This window comes from Hemiscyllium ocellatum, chromosome 3, assembly GCF_020745735.1.
Source record: "Hemiscyllium ocellatum isolate sHemOce1 chromosome 3, sHemOce1.pat.X.cur, whole genome shotgun sequence".
NCBI classification, from domain to species: Eukaryota; Metazoa; Chordata; class Chondrichthyes; order Orectolobiformes; family Hemiscylliidae; genus Hemiscyllium; species Hemiscyllium ocellatum.
In genome coordinates this window covers 4,899,267-4,916,435 of record NC_083403.1, presented here as the reverse complement: position 1 = coordinate 4,916,435, position 17,169 = coordinate 4,899,267, and the positions used below count along the sequence as shown (strand labels likewise).

The following is a 17,169-nucleotide window of genomic DNA, read 5'->3' as shown; positions in this document are numbered from 1 at the left end:
AGGGAGTGCCGCACTGTCAGAGGGTCAGTGCTGAGGGAGTGGCGCACTCTCGGAGGGTCAGTACTGTGGGAGTGCCGCACTGTCAGAGGGTCAGTGCTGAGGGAGTGGCGCACTCTCGGAGGGTCAGTACTGAGGGAGTGCCGCATTGTCAGAGGGTCAGAGCAGACGGAGTGCTGCACTGTCAGAGGCGTCAGTGCGGAGGGAGTGCCACACTGTCGGAGGGTCAGTGCTGAGCGAGTGCCGCACTGTCGAAGGGTCAGTGCCGAGGGAGTGCCACTCTGTCGGAGGGTCCGTGCCGAGGGAGTGCCACACTGATGGAGGGTCAGTACTGTGGGAATGCCACACTTTCAGACGGTCAGTGCAGAGGGAGTGCCACATTGTCAGAGGGTCAGTACTGAGGGAGTGCCGCACTGTCAGAGGGTCAGTACTGAGGGAGTGCCACGCTTCAGAGGGTCAGTACTGAGGGAGATCCACACTGTCAGAGGGTCAGTACTGAGGGAGTGCCGCACTGTCAGAGGGTCAGTACTGAGGGAGATCCACACTGTCAGAGGGTCAGTACTGAGGGAGTGCCGTACTGTCAGAGGGTCAGTACTGAGGGATTTCTGCCCTGTCAGAGGGTCAGTACTGATGGAGATCCACACTGTCGGAGGGTCAGTACTGAAGGAGTGCCACACTGTCAGAGGGTCAGTGCTGAGGGAGTGCCGCACTGTCAGAGGGTCTGTGCTGAGGTAGATCCACACTGTCGGAGGGTCAGTACTGAGGGAGTGCCACGCTGTCAGAGGGTCAGTGCTGAGGGAGTGCCGCACTGTCAGAGGGTCAGTACTGAGGGAGTGCTGCACTGTCAGAGGGTCAGTACTGAGGGAGTGCCACGCTGTCAGAGGGTCAGTGCTGAGGGAGTGCCGCACTGTCAGAGGGTCAGTGCCGAGGGAGCACCACACTGTCAGAGGGTCAGTGCTGAGGGAGTGCTGCACTGCCAGAGGATCAGTGCCGAGGGAGCGCTGCAGTGTCGGAGGGTCAGTGCTGAGGGAGTGCCACAATGTTTGGGGGCCAATACTGAGAGAGTGCTGCACTGTCAGAGGATAAGTACTTTAGGATTGCTGCACTTGCAGAGTGTCAGTACGAGAACATAGAAGAACAACAGCGTAGTTCAGGCCCTTGGCCCTCGATGTTGCATTGACCTGTGGAACCAATCTGAAGCCCATCTACCCGACACTATTCCATTTTCATCCATATGTTTATCCAATGACCATTTCAATGCCCTTAAAGTTGGCGAGTTTACTACTGTTGGAGGTCGGGTGTTCCACGCCCTTACTACTCTCTGAGTGAACAAGCTACCTCTGACATCTGTCCTGTATCTATCACCCCTCAATGTAAAGCTATGTCCCCTCATCCTAGCTATCACTATCCAAGGAGAAAGACTATCTCTGTCCACCCTATCAAACCCTCTGATTATTTTAATGTCTCTATAAAGTCACCTCTCAACCTTCTTCTCTCTAATGAAAACAGCCTCAAATCCCTCAGCCTTTCCTCATAAGACCTTCCCTCCATACCAGTCAACATCCGAGTAAATCACCATTGCATCCTTTCCAAAGCTTCCACACCCATCCTAGAGTTCAATGACCAGAAATGTACGCAATACTCCAAGTGTGGCCACACCGGAGTTTTGTACAGCTGCAACATGGCCCCATGGCTCTGAAACTCAATCCCTCTACCAATTAAAGCTAACAAACCTTCTTAACAACCCTTCAACCTGGGTGGCAACTTTTAGGGATCTATGTACATGACACCGAGATCTCTCTGCTCACCTACACTATCAAGAACCTTACCATTAACCTAGTACTCTGCATTCCTGTTACTCCTTACAAAGTAAATCACCTCACACTTTCCACATTAAATCCCATTTGCCAACTGTCAGCCCAGCTCTGCAGCTTATCTATGTCCATCTGTATCGTGCAACATAACATCCTTCAGGACTATCCAAACTCCACTGACCTTAGTGTCATCCACAAATTTATTAACCCATCCTTGTATGTCCTCATCTAGATCATTTATAAAAATGACAAACAGCAGTGGCCCCAAGACAGATGCTTGTGGTACATCACTAGTAACTGAACGCCAGGATGAATATTTCCCATTAATCGCCTTCTTTCAGCTCGCCAATTTCTGATCCAAACCGCTAAATCACCCTCAATCCCATGCCTCTGTATTTTGTGCAGTAGCCCACCGTGAGGAACCTTATTTAACACCTGATTGAAATCCATATTAGATTAGATTAGATTAGATTACTTACAGTGTGGAAACAGGCCCTTTGGCCCAACAAGTCCACACCGACCCGCCGAAGCGTAACCCACCCATACCCCTACATTTACCCCTTACCTAACACTACGGGCAATTTAGCATTGCCAATTCACCTGACCCGCACATCTTTGGACTGTGGGAGGAAACCGGAGCACCCGGAGGAAACCCACGCAGACACGGGGAGAACATGCAAACTCCACACAGTCAGTCGCCTGAGTCGGGAATTGAACCCGGGTCTCTGGTGCTGTGAGGCAGCAGTGCTAACCACTGTGCCACCATGCCGCCCTATACACCACATCAACCGGTTTACCCTCATCCACCTGTTTGGTCACCTTCTCAAAGAACTCAATAAGGTTTGTAAGGCATGACCTATCCTTCACAAAACCGTGTTGACTATCCCAAATCAACTTATTCCTCTCTCGATGATTATAAATCCTGTCTCTTATAAACTTTTCCAACACTTTCCCCTCAACCAAAGTAAAGCTCATTGGTCTATAATTACCAGGATTGTCTCTACTCCCCTACTACTCTACTTCTTGAACAAGGGGGAGTTGAGTACTGAGGGAGTGCTGCACGGTTGGAGGATCAGTACTGAAGGAGTATTGCACTGTCAGAGGGTCAGTACGAAGGGAGTGCTGCCATATCAGAGGGTCAGTACTGAGGGAGTGCCGCACTGTCGGAGGGTCAGTACTGAGGGAATGCTGCACTGTCGGAGGATCAGTACTGAGAGAGTGCTGCACTGTCGGAGGGTCAGTGCTGAGGGAATGCTGCACTGTCGGAGGGTCAGTATTGAGGGGGTGCTGCACTGTCAGAGGGTCAGTACTGAGGGAGTGCCGCACTGTCAGAGGGTCAGTACTGAGGGAGTGCTGCACTGTCGGAGGATCAGTACTGAGAGAGTGCTGCACTGTCGGAGGGTCAGTGCTGAGAGAGTGCTGCACCATTAATTTGTTTCCTATCACTCAGCTAATTTGGTACCTCTGTTGCTGTTGTCGACCTATACCATGACCTGTACCATGACTCACAAGTCTGTATTGTGTACACCAGATAAATAGCTTTCCCCTCATCTAGACCTCCACCCCCCCTGCCCCCAGTACCCTTCAAACAACATGAGCTTGTCATTTCATCACAGGTTTCTCTTTGGTTTCCTTACTTGTGAAAGGATGTACGGGCAGAGGAGATTCTTGAGTTGAGGGGGTTGGCTTATGAGGAGAGATTGGGTAGACTGTACTCACTCGAGTTTAGTAGAATGGGGGGAACGTTATAGAAACATATAAAATGATGAAGGGATAGACGAGATCGAAGAGGGAAGGTTGTTTCAATGAGTAGATGAAACTGGAACTAGAGGTTACAGCCTCAGAGTAAGTGGGAACCGATCTAGGTCAGAGTTGAGGCAGATCTTCTCCTCCCAAAGGATTGTGAATCTGTGCAGTTCCCTGCCCAGTGAAGTAGTGAGGCTACCTTTTTGGATGTTTTCAAGGCCACGATAGTAGATGTTTGAACAATAAAGGACTTAAGGTTTATGATGAGAGGGTGGGTAAGTGGAGCTGAGGCCACAGAAAGATCAGCCATGATCTTACTGAACGGTGGAGCAGGTTCGAAGGGCCTGACGGCCTACTCCTGTTCCTGTTTGTATGTTGTTATGTTTCCAAAAATAATCCCCCCCCCACACCCCCGGAAGTTAAACCGATCTGTTACTGTCAGGCTGATCTTCACAACCATTTTGAACAATCTATAGATTACACCAAAACTGTGATTATATTTTTCTTATCCCTTTGCTCTGGCCCAAATTGATTCTGTCTTTGTTCCAAATGAAACATCTTTTTTCACCAATGTTCTCCTGAACCAGAAAGTGCAAACCTCTTCCTTTCATCCTTCTATTTCTGTACTCGCTCGCACATAGCACTGGGAGTAATCAGGATATTACTTCTTTCAAGACCTTGCTTGCTAATTTTCTACCTAGCTCCCTGAATTCTAACTGCAGGATCTCACCCCCTTCCGACATCTGTCCTTACTACCAATGTGGGTCACAGCCTCTGGCTGTTCCGCCTCCCCTGAAGAATATTCTGAAACTGTTCTGGGATATTCTTGACCCTAGGATCAGGGAAGGAACAAACCATCCTGAAGCCACATTGGTGGTTGAGGAAAAAACCGGCTAATGACAGTTGCTTAACAGTCAATCTACTCATGACTTTGTTTCCGATTGCTTCAGAATGAATGAATAAAAGTGTTCACAGATAATGAAAAATAAAGCCATTGACATTTGACTGCCCCTAGGATTTTTCTCAACATGGGGTCTGAGATTAATCTTTAAATCCTGGGACTTCCAGAACAGTGATGTGAGGATTGACAATCCTAATTCACAGCCAGGAATAGAGTAATGAGGGGTGCGAGAGTTCAAGGTGAAGTAACACATCTTCATGTATGAGTCACTCAGATGCTCAAACCTGTTTCCTAAATGTTTTTAATTCCCTCAACAGAGCCCTGTGGCTAAGAGAGGCAAATTAGAAACCTTCACCATCAACCCCAAGTGCATCACTCTTGGGGAGTTGTATGGGCATGTGGACCCACACACAATGGACTGGTCTGATGGCTTGCTGGCTCAGGCAATGAGGAGGTTTGCAAATGACTTACAAAAGGAGTATGACAGCAATTTGGAAATGAAGATGCTTTCAACTACTATCGTGAATGTTGACAGAAAATGGACTGATTTCCAAGATATTAAGAGCCTAGAAACTGAAGGTGAGTGTGTATGATCAATGAGACGCTGTTGCTGTCGTTGAAAGAGATAGGCTGGGTATTCTTTATTGATTGAAAAAGTGGTGCTACAGGAATCGTCAAGCTCAATGAGATGGCCCAATATACATTACAATATACAACCATTTTCTGCAGAGAGATCTGGACATAATCACAAAGACCAACCTCCCATCTGTAGAATCCATCTACCAGGCCCACTCTCCAGGAAAGGCCGCCAGCATCATTCTCAAAGATCCATCCCATCCTGGCAATGTTTTTCTACAACCTCTACCATCAGGGAGAAGGTTCAGAAGCCTGAACATATGCACCAGCCGGTTTCGTAACAGTTTTTACCCGACTGTTGTTAGAATACTGAATGGACTCACAAACTCTTAAGATTCGCCAGTACCTGTGTTTTTGTTTTTGCCGCTGTTTTCCTATTATTTACTATCTATGCTACTAAACCCTGTGATCTGCCTGTATCACTCGCAAGACAAAGCTTTTCACTGTGCCTCAGTATACGTGATACTAAATTCGATTCAATTCAATTCCAGTTGGGCCTCCAGAGTTGTTACCCTATGATGTTTAAATTTTTTTCTGTTCACTGTATTAAATAGTTTAGGTTTAAGATATAAGGAATCCAAGTATGACCTTCGCAGAGCGAAGGACCAACACCGCCCCAAACTTACCCAGACAGACACCCGGAGACTAGGGCAAGGACTGAATGACATCTCAGGTTCTAACAAGAGACATTGCAAGATAGCAGACGATGACACATCCCTCCCTGATCGTTTCGATGCCTTCTATACTCGCTTTAAGCAGAATTTCGGCAGAGAGCTATTCTGACAAGTCCTGACCAACCTATCCCAACAGTCACTGCATCAGAGCTCAGATCAGTTTTCCTTCGTGTGAATCCAAGGGAAGCACTCAGAGCATGCGCAGGTCAACTGGCAGAGGTCTTCTTGGACATCTTCAACCTCTCCCTGCAGCAGGCCACTGTCCCTGTCTGTTTCAAGAGGGCCAACCTCATCCCTGTGCCTAAGAAAGCTCATGCAACATGTCTCAATGACTACCGCCCAGTGGCCCTAACCTCAGTGGTCGTGAAGTGCTTTGAAAGGCTGGCCATGGCATTAATCCAGCCTCCCCACTACTCTTGACCCACTCCAATTTGCCTTTCGGACCAACAGATCCACATCAGATGCCATATCACTTGCCCTTCGATCCTCCCTAGTACATCTTGACACTGAGAACAGCGATGTAAGAATCCTACTCATTGACTACAGTTCAGCCTTCAACACTATTTTCCCCTTGAGATTGATTACTAAACTTAGTGAGCTCAGACTAAGCCCCACTCACTGCAACTGGATCCTCAGTTTCCTGACCCACAGGTCACAACCAGTGAAAACTGAAGACATTCTCACTAGCACTCAACAATGGCGCCCACCAGGGGTGTGTACTCAGTCCCCTACTGTACTCACTGTATACCCATGACTGCATCACCAAATACTAGACTAATTCCATTTACAAGTTCATTTTGATGACACCACCACAGTTGGTCGAATCTCAGAAGGCGATGAATCAGACTACAGACGGAAGGTGGAAGACTTGGAAAAACGGTGCACTGAGAGTAACCTAGCTCTCAATGCCGGCAAAATCAAGGAACTCATTATTGACTTTCGGCGGGATGTTACTCATGCCACCTACACATTAACAGCACAGAGGTGGACGAGTGGAGAATATCAAGCTCCTGGGAGTGGTCATCCACAACAAGCTTCCTTGGACTCTTCATGTGGACGCATTGGTTACAAAGGCCCAACAACATCTCTTCTTCCTCAGGCAGCTGAGAAAATTTGGCATGATGTGGAATACCCTTGCCAATTTTTATAGGTGTGCCATTGAGAGCATTCTGTCTGGATGTATCACTACCTGGTGTGGCAACTGGACTGTTCAAGATCAGAGACGGTTACGGAGAGTGGTGACCTCGGCCCGGACAATCACAAGGCCAACCTCCCATCTATAGAATCCATCTACCAGGCCCGTTGTCCAGGAAAGGCTGCCAGCATTCTCAAAGATCCATCCATCCTGGCAATGTTTTTCTACAACCTCTACCATCAGGGAGAAGGTACAGAAGCCTGAACCAAGCACCAGCCGGTTTCATAACAGTTTCTACCCGACTGTTGTTAGAATACAGAATGGACTCACAAACTCTTAATATTCGCCTGTACCCGTGTTTTTGTTTGTGCGGCTGTTTTCCTATTATTTACTATCTGTGCTACTTAACTCTGTGATCTGCCTGTATTACTTGCAAGACAAGGCCTCAGTACACATGACAATAAATTGAATCCAAATTCATATTAAATTCAAATTCATTTCAAATTCTAGCCCCATTCACACAAAAAAGAGACAAACAATTAAGGTAGAAACAAAAGAAAATAACAAAGCTGACCAGATCACTTAACTGTCCTTCACCATGTGTTATTTCATTGTCATAAATGTGGACTCACGCAGGCAAAGGCAGCAATATTTCTAACTTAGCTTTTTATTGAGCTTCCAGAACTTGGTGTATTAGATTAGGCTTTGAAATTTATCTTTGAAATCTTCATGCTGTCTCAGCAGATGCACCAAACTGTCACTCAGAAACACATTTCAAACCAAAACTTTAATTCTGCCGTCACTCTGATAGTTTGATTGCATCTTCCTGAGGCTTCACTTACCATTCAACAATTGCCATCTGCTTGATGATAGATTCTCTTCCAGACTTGCTGGAACCAGTCCCCAGGTACTGGACCTGCAGCTAAGCTCTGCAGTCTGGTTAAACACACTGTTCTTCCCAGGGCTGCTGTGTCTGTTAGAACCATTTTAATCAAGGCTCAGCCTACAATCAGCCTCCAGGCCTGGCCTCCAAACCAAATAAAGCTTGTTTGGTTTGTTCTTTTCTTTTTAATGTAAGCTACCCCAACGGCTACCAATGATTTACAGCTTATATTCAAAACTGTTAAAAGAATAAAAGTGATGAAAAATTACTGAGGGTTCTAACAAATGAAGTAAAAATGGAAAATGCTGACATGAGTCAGGGAATACGTGTGGATTAGGAAGCAAAGTTAACATTTCAGATCAACACCGTTGTATCAGAAATGAAGGAAGTTAAGGATTAACAGGCTCTAAACAGGTACAGAAGTTGGTAATGTTTGGGATTGTTTCTGTATTTATTCATGGGATGTGGGCATTATTGGTGAGGCCAGCATTTATTGTCCATCCCCAGTGTCTTGAACTAATGCACCCATGTGATGTAGGAACACTCAAAGTGCTATTAGGTTTCTATGAGAACCCTCTTATTCTTTCAAACTCCAGTGAACATAATCCTAACGACTCAATCTCTCTTCACCTGTCAGTTCTGCCATCCCAGGAAGGATTTGTTAACCCTTTGCTGCATTCTCTCCATCACCAGAACATCCTTCCTCAGATAAGGAGATCAAAACTGCACACAATACTCCAAGTGTGGCCTTGCTAATGCCCTGTATGATTGCAACAAGTCAGCCTTGTTCCTGTAAATGAATCCTCTCACCAGCATGACATTTGCCTTCTTTACAGCTTGCTGCCCCTGCAGGCTTACTTTCAGCGACTGATATACAAGGACACCCAGGTCTCATGGAAATTGTCCTCTCTCAATTTACAGCCATTCTGAAAATAAATCTGCTTTCCCATTTTTAATTCCAAAGTGGATATTCTTATAATTATCTACATTATATTACATCTGACATGCAGTTGCCCATTCACTCAGTTTGTCCAAATGCAATATCTCTGTATTCTCCTCACAGCTCACTCTCTCACTCAGCTTTGTGCCATCTGCAAAGTTTTAGATATTACATTTAGTTCCCTCATCTAAATCATTTATAAATATTGTGTATAGCTGGGGTCCAAGCACTGATCCCTGCGGTACCCCACTAATCACTGGCTGCCTCTCAGATAAAGGCTTATATTTTTCCTACTCTTTGTTTCTTGTCAGTCAACCAATTTTCTATCCATCTCAACACACTACCTCCAATCCCATGTGCTTTAATTTTAAATAATATTCCCTTAGGTGGGACTTCATCTAAAACCTTCTGAAAGTCTAAATAAATCACATTCACTGGCTCCCCCAAAAGTATAAACAACTTATTCAATCACCAAAATGATCCATATGTTTCTCTATTATTGTTGGTTAGAGTAAAAGAGCCTTTACCAAGCTTTCCAAAAACTCAATAATAACACGTCTAATGTATGCAAACATATTCTTCGAACAAGTGGTAAAGTGGTTATTGACGAAACTTGTATGAATTCAACTATAGGAGAAAGTGAGGACTGCAGATGCTGGAGATCAGAGCTGAAAATGTGTTGCTGGAAAAGCGCAGCAGGTCAGACAGCATCCAAGGAGCAGGAGAGTCGACACTTCAGGCATGAGCACTTCTTCCTTAAGAAGGGCTCATGCCCAAAACGTCGACTCTCCTGCTCCTTGGATGCTGCCTGACCTGCTGCACTTTTCCAGCAACACATTTTCAGCTCTGAATTCAATTATATCTCCTTTAACAACAGGCACATAACACAAATGGGACAAAAACATACATGCAAGTGCTCTGGAGAGCAATTCCGAACAGAAACATGAGAAACTCCCTGATCAAGAGGAAATTAAAAGAGTAGAATAGGTTAACGTTTTCACAGTTGCATCTGTTTCTTGTTGATGAGTGAATATCACCATCAGTCCACACCACGGATATAGCTGACTCTTAATTGCCCTGAGAGCAAATCAGCTCAGTTTCTGGGCAATTAATGCGAGACTTTCCAGAGACACCTGAACAGTATTGAAAGTAGACAGACTGGCTTCATTTGACCCACAAGGACAGCTGGGTGGTTAACACTGCTGCCTCACAGCACCAGGGCCCCAGGATCGATTCGAGCCTCGGGTAACTGTCTGTGTGGAGTTTACATATTCTCTCCGTGTCTGCGTTCTCCGGGTGCTCCAGTTTCCTTGCACAGCCCAAAGATGTGGATGTTGGGTGGATTGGCCATGTTAAGTTGCCAGGGATGTGCAGACTAGGTGGATTAGCCATGGGAATCACTGCGTTACAGGGATTGGGTAGGTCTGAGGGGATACTTTTCAGAAGATCAGTGTTCACTTAATGGGTCTGCTTTCAGACAGAGAGTCAGGCATTCTCTGACTCTAATGTCCCTCAATATCCTCAGATATCTCTCAGCCAATGATAGGGTCTTATCAACCCTAAATGCAGACAGCCTATCCGGTACCAGCTCCTTCGCAGTTTGAACTACCACTGTGAGCTGTACAGATGCAAAGTATTCATTCAATTCTTCAGCTATTCATACACAATTCCCTTTTAAGCCCCTCCTTTTACCACATTTTTATTATTTATTTGCAGTTGGAAGATCTTTTCCAGTTGAATATTGTCATTCTGAACTCCTACTTTCCCTTTTTCCATCAAGAAATTAAACCTTATGATGGAACGATCACTGTCCCTAAAAGTTGCCCAACTGACACTCAGTCTACTTGAACAAATGAACCAAAAACAAACCAAAGAACTGTGGATGCTGGAAATTTACTCGACCCTCTGTATTGCCAAGACCAGATCTAGCAATGCCTCTTCCTCATTGAACTGGACAAACATTGCTGTCAAAAACTCTCCTGAACGTACTGAAGAAATTCTCGCTGTCTCTGTCTTTACACCACTACACATACTTCAAGTCACCAATACAACTATTCTATGTTTTGAGCACTTCACTGTAATTTTCTTAAAAGTTCATTGCTCTGCTTCTGCTTCTGTCCCACGAATTAGTGGCCAATCAACTGCACGGAGTAATGTTATTGCAGGCTACACTGTTCCTTAACTCTAGCTGAATAAATTCCATCTTTGACCTCGCGGGTAGATCATCTCACTCCAGCACTTGAATATTCTTTATAATTAATAGTGCAATCCCTCACCCATTCTTTCCTCTCCTATCTTACTTGGACATCTTGTAACCAGAAGTATGTAACATCCAGTCATAACTTCCTTTAAGTTTGATGTTTGCCTGCTATCTCTATAACGTTATATTTCCACATTGTTGAATTGCAACTCACCAATCTATTTACCACACGCTGTATGTTCACGTCATCATGTTACATGGGGACAGTTCCAAAAACTCAAACCTAAGTATTTCTGTGGTACTGTGGGCCATCAACAGCAGCAGCATCACCCTAATCAATAACCTCATTGCGTGACATGTAGCTTACCCTACTTTCCCCAGCCTGAATGTCTGTCACCAATCACAAAATAACCTGTCTGTGTTTGATGGAAGACATCAGCTCACCCCCAGAATATTGTTGCAGGGTCCCTCAGGACAGCTTCCTCACCCCAACCATCTTCAGCTGCATTAGCAATCACTACTTCCACTAAAGGGTCAGAAATGGGGTCAGGGGATTGCACAGTGTTCAGTTCCATTCAACCTATCTCATATAGTGAAGCAATCTTTACCCACAGCAAGACCTGGAGAACATTCCTTTTGAGATAATACAAGGAAAGTAACGTGCGCATCACACTAATGCTAGGCAATTACCATTTCTTAGAAATGCAGAAGAAAATGACCATGACTGAATTGTCCCCTCCCCCCAACTCCACCACCCTACCGCCACCATCAGTATCTTAGGGGTCAGCATTCATCAGATACTGACCTGGAATAGCCTGAGAGAAAGTACAGTTGGTTCTGAGATAACGTGATAGGTCTGTTTTCATGTGATCTTGAGTTAGAAGAAAATCGCGCAATAGCTGCGCCATTTAAACGGATGAGACCGGAATCACGTTATAGCCAATACGATTAAGGAAAGTTCACGTACTGCAAATAATGGTCTTAAATTCTTCAATGGTGTTAAAGCCAATTTGCGTTGAAGAAAGATGTGTTCTAGCAGAACCGACTATATTAGTGCAATTTGCTATCCCAGAGCGTGTCCACTATCTACAAGGCTTTGACCAGGATTGTGATGGAATATTGTCCACTTATCCTGATGAATAAAGCATCAGAATATCACTGGCAACCTCTCCACCAGCTTAAGTACTCACTTTCTCCACCACCATCAGTGCACCGTGGCAGAACTATGTACCATCAACAAGATGCTCTACAACAGATTTAGCCCAAGTGCAGTTTCCATCCTTACAATCTCTGCCACCTGGAAGGACAGGAAGAGCAGATGCATGGGAACACCAACACTTACAAATTCCCCTCCAAGTCACACACCGTTCTGATTTGGAAGGTTAATAATTATGAATGAAATGTTCATCAGAAGCACAAACAAAAACTGCTTGAACCACTTTAACAGGTCAGGGAGCATCAGCTCTCCATGTCCTAGGCCCGACCCCACACACCAGGCCTTATCATCACATAGACAAAAACAATGACTGCAGATGCTGGAAACCAGATTCTGGATTAGTGGTGCTGGAAGAGCACAGCAATTCAGGCAACATCCGAGAATCAGTAAAATCAACGTTTCAGGCAAAAGCCCTTCATCAGGAATATACAGCCTGAACCACTGCGATTCATGTTGTGGAAATAAACTGACAGCTCTGTAACGGGGAGGAGGGATTCTCGGATACTGATGAAGGGCTTTTGCCCCGAAACGTCGATTTTACTGCTTATCATCACATAGTCTGCCATTCCACACGGCCTATTGTTAGCTACTAACAGTCTCCATTAACAGCTATTCACCCTCCCAGCCAGATCATTATCTACTCCTTTGTCTGTCCAAATGTTCTTCTCTCTCTTTGGGCTCTATCCCCACTCATTGTTTACTCCTTACCCACCCCCTCCCCCCATCCTATTGACTGCATATAAACTGACATTTCCTAGCTACCAGTAGCTCTGAGGAAGGGTCACTAGACCTCTAGAGGCTAACTATGACCTCTCCTCATGGATGCTGCCAGTCCTGCTGTGCTTTTCAAGCTACTTCTGTTTTTGTGATGAGAGAACAGAATTAATGTATCTTCTGGGTCAGTAATTGGTGTCTGCAGAGATTTTAAACCAGGACTCGTAAGTTCAGATCCTGGCATGACAACTCCATAACAGGGTGCAGCTTCTATTAATGCACCCTCTTTTTGTTCTTCCAGATGTTACAGCCATGTCCAGCTGGCGATGGATAATCATGGACGGCCCAGTAGACACGGTGTGGGTGGAAAACCTCAACACAGTACTGGATGACACCCGGACTCTTTGTTTGTCCAATGGGGAACGCATCAGATTGCCACGAGGCCTGACGCTCCTCTTTGAAGTGGACAGCCTTTCCCAAGCTAGCCCTGCCACAATCAGCAGATGTGCCATGGTTTACATGGTAAGATACCTTCCCAAAAAGAGTTAAAATTGATAGAGGTAGCCATGAGGAAGCGTTCAGAAAGTGTATTTGGAACAATTTCTGCAGCAGTACATTGTAAGAGCAACTGGAGAGCAGGCTATTTTAAATATCATAATGTATACTAAGGCAGGTTTAATAAATGATCTCAGAGGAAAAGATCCCTCAGGGAACAGTGACCATAACACAATTTAGCATTCAATTTGAGAGGGAGAAACTTGGGGTGGAAACAACCGTGTTAAACCTAAATCAGGATAATCACTTAAGGATAAGGACTGAGTTTGTTGGACTGGGAAAACAGTTTAATGGGGGGGGGGGGGGAGTAATGAAATTCTTTGGCAAATGTTTCAGAAAGTAGTTCATGACCTACAACAAAAATATATCCAAATGACAAAGAAAGAAAAGGAATAAATCAACCATGGTTAACTAATAAAGTTAAGGGTAGTAAGAAATTGAAAGAAAAAAAAATACAATGTGGCAAAAGATTTATGGTAAATCAGAGGATTAGGAAAGTTTAAAAAGCCAGCAAAGGATGACCAAAAAGTGAACACTGGGGAAAACTAGCAAGCAATACAACACAGAAAATAAGAGATTCCTTAGATATATTCAAAGTGAATAAAGACCAAAGTGAACAAAGGCCCCATGGTGACCAAGGCAGGGGAATTAATCATGGGAAACCAGGAAATGACAGAGGAGTTAAATAAATACTTTCCATCACTTTTCATGGTCAAGAACAGAAATAACATAAAATTACTAAATAAGTATGTTAGGAACACTCACAGAAGTCACTTAACAATTGTCAACCACAGCAGGTTAACATCTATGGGGGTGGATTCAACTGCATGGAAAAGTATGAAAAGAAAGAGGAACTCAGAAGAGGTCATTAAAGTCTCCAGCACACGGTATAGGACAGAATGTTTGGAAAGGGTTAGGATTCTAATTCCAAACACACTTGATAAAGGGATGACAGTGTGAATAGGGACGGTCAATACAGGACTAAAGGTGTTGTATCTGAATGCGTGCAGTGTATGAAATAAGGTAAATGAACTTGTGGCGCAGATAGAAATGAGCAGGTATGATGTGATGGGCATCACAGTCATGTCGTTACATGGGGATCAGGATTGGGAGCTAAATATCCAAGGATACAGATCTTATTGAAAAGACAGGCAGATGGTCAGAGGGGGTGGGAGGGAGGGTTGCATTATTAGGAAGAAATTAAATTGAATTAAATCAGTAACAAGAAACGACACAGAGTAAGACGATGTAGAATCTGTGTGGGTAGAGTTGAGGAACCGTAAAGGTTAAAAATAAATTGGTGAAGTGATGTAAAGGCTTCCAAACAGTGGTCAGGAGCTGGGGTGCAAGGTACACCAGGAGATAGAAATGGTATGTAAGAAAGGCAAAGTTACAGTGATCATGGGGAATTTCAATGTGCAGGTGGACTGGGAAAATCAGGTTTGTAATGGATTGCAAGAAAAGGAATTTGTGGAATGTCTACGAGATGGCGTTTTGGAGCAGCTTGTGGTGGAGCCCAGTAGGGAACAGGCAATACTGGACTTAGTGTTGTGTAATGAGGCAGACTTGATAAGGGAACCCTTAGGAGGCAGTGATCATAATATGATTGAATTTACTCCACAGTTTGAGAGGGAGAAGGTATAAAGGCAGCTACAGAAGCATGAGGGAGGAGCTGGGTAGAATTGACTGGGAGAGGAGCCTAGCAGGAAAGACAGTGGAACAGCAATGGCAGGGGTTTCTGGGAGTAATTCAGGAGACACAGCAGGGATTCATCCCAAGGAAAAAGAAGCATGGTACAGGGAGGATGAGGCAACCATGGCTGACTAGGGAGGTCAGGGATAGCATCAAAGGAAAAGGGAAGCCATATAATGTGGTGGAGGGCAGTGGGAAACCCAGGGAATTGGAAAGCTTACAAAGACCAACAGAGGGAAATAGAAAAAGAAATAAGGAGGGAGAAGATTAAATATGAGGGTAAGCTAGCTAGTAACATAAGAAAAAATTGCAAGATTTAAAACAAATATATAAGGGGCACAAGTGGACATTGGGTCACTGGAAAATGACACTGGGGAAGTAGTAATGGGGAGTAAAGAAATGGCTGAGGAACTGAATAAGTACTTTGTGTCAACATTCACAGTGGAAGGCACAAGTAACATCCCAAAAATTCAAGAGAGTTGGGTGACAGAGGTGAGTGTGGTTGCTATCACCAAGGAGAAGGTGTTAGAAAAACGGAATGGTCTGAAATCACCTGGACTAGATGGACTACAGCCCAGAGTTCTAAAGGAGCTAGCTGAAGAGATAATGGAGGCATTACTGGTGATCTTCCAGGAATCAATGGAGTCAGGGAGGGTCTGAAAGGACTGGAAAATTGCTAATGTAGCCCCCCCCCTGTTTAAAAAGGGAGTAAGACAAAAGATGAAAAATTATAGGCCAATTCGCCTACCTCAGTCGTTGGTAAGCTTTTGAAGTCCATTGTGAAGGATGAGATTTCTGAGTACTTAGAGGTCAGGGACAGGTTAGCATGGTTTCATCAAGAGGGGGTCATACCTGACAGATCTGCTAGAAGTCCTTGAGGGGGTTAGACCAAGGAAAGCCAATGGATGTTATCTACTTGGACCTCCAGAAGGTCTTCGACAAGGTGCCACACAGGAGGCTAAGGTAAGGCCCGTGGTGTTAGAGGCAAGGTACTAGCATGGATAGAAGCTTGCTGTATGGCAGAAAGCAGTGAGTGGGGATAAAAGGGTCTTTCTCAGGATGGCAGTCGGTGACACGTGGTGATCCACAAGGGTCAGTGTTGAGTCCACAACATTTCATTTTATGCATTAATGATGAAAGAACTGAGGGCATTCTGTCTAAATTTGCAGACAATACAAAGATAGGTGGAGGGACAGGTAGCATTGAGGAGGTGGGGAGGCTGCAGAAGGATTTGGACAGGGTAGGAGAGTGGGCAAAGAATTGGCAGATGGAGTACAACATGGGAAATTGTGAGGTCATGCAGTTTGGTGTGAAGAATAGAAGCAGGGACTATTTTCTAAATGGGGAGAAAATACAGATATCTGAAATGCAAAAGAGACTTGGGAGTCCTAGTCCAGGTTTCTGTTCAGGTAAACTTGCAGGTTGAGTCACTAGCTAGGAAGGCAAGTACAATGTTGTCATTCATTTCGAGAGGACTTGAATATAAAAGCAGCGATGTACTTCTGAAGTTCTATCAGGCTCTGGTCAGATCGCATCTAGAAAATTGTGGGCAATTGTTGGCCCCAAATCTCAGGAAAGATGTACTGGCTCTGGAGCAGCTCAGAAGAGATTTCACAGAAATGATCTTAGGAATGAAAGGCTTAACATATGAGGAATGTTTGAGGACTCTGGGTCTATATGCAATGGAGTTTAGAAGGATGAGGGAGAGATCATTGAAACATACAAAATACTGAATGGCCTGGATAGAGTGGATGTTGGGAAGATGTTTCCATTGGTGGGAGAGATTAGGACCTGAGGGTACAGCCTTAGAGTAAAGGGAAGACCCTTTTAGAACAGAGATAAGATTCGGCCAGAGAGTGGTGAATCTATGGAATTCATTGCCACAGAAGGCTATGGAGGCCAGTCACTGAGATAGATAGGTTCTTGAATATCAAAGGGATCAAGAGTTACAGGGAGAAAGCAGGAAAATGGGGTTAGAAACGTATAAGCCCTGATTGAATGGCTGAGCAGACTCGATGGGCTGAATGGCCTAATTTCTACTTCTGTGTCTAATGGTCTTATGGTTT

At 44.7% G+C, this 17,169-nt stretch overlaps 1 protein-coding gene across 1 annotated transcript in view; it reads left to right on the top strand.

Annotated features, from left to right (window-relative positions):
* Positions 1 to 17,169, top strand: part of LOC132832876 (dynein axonemal heavy chain 6-like) — a 670,564-nt gene that overhangs the window by 253,360 nt on the left and 400,035 nt on the right. The window contains exons 34-35 of the mRNA XM_060851082.1: positions 4,776 to 5,037; positions 13,158 to 13,378. Of these exons, the coding sequence (XP_060707065.1) occupies positions 4,776 to 5,037; positions 13,158 to 13,378 (483 nt within the window). The remainder of the gene's footprint in view (positions 1 to 4,775; positions 5,038 to 13,157; positions 13,379 to 17,169) is intronic.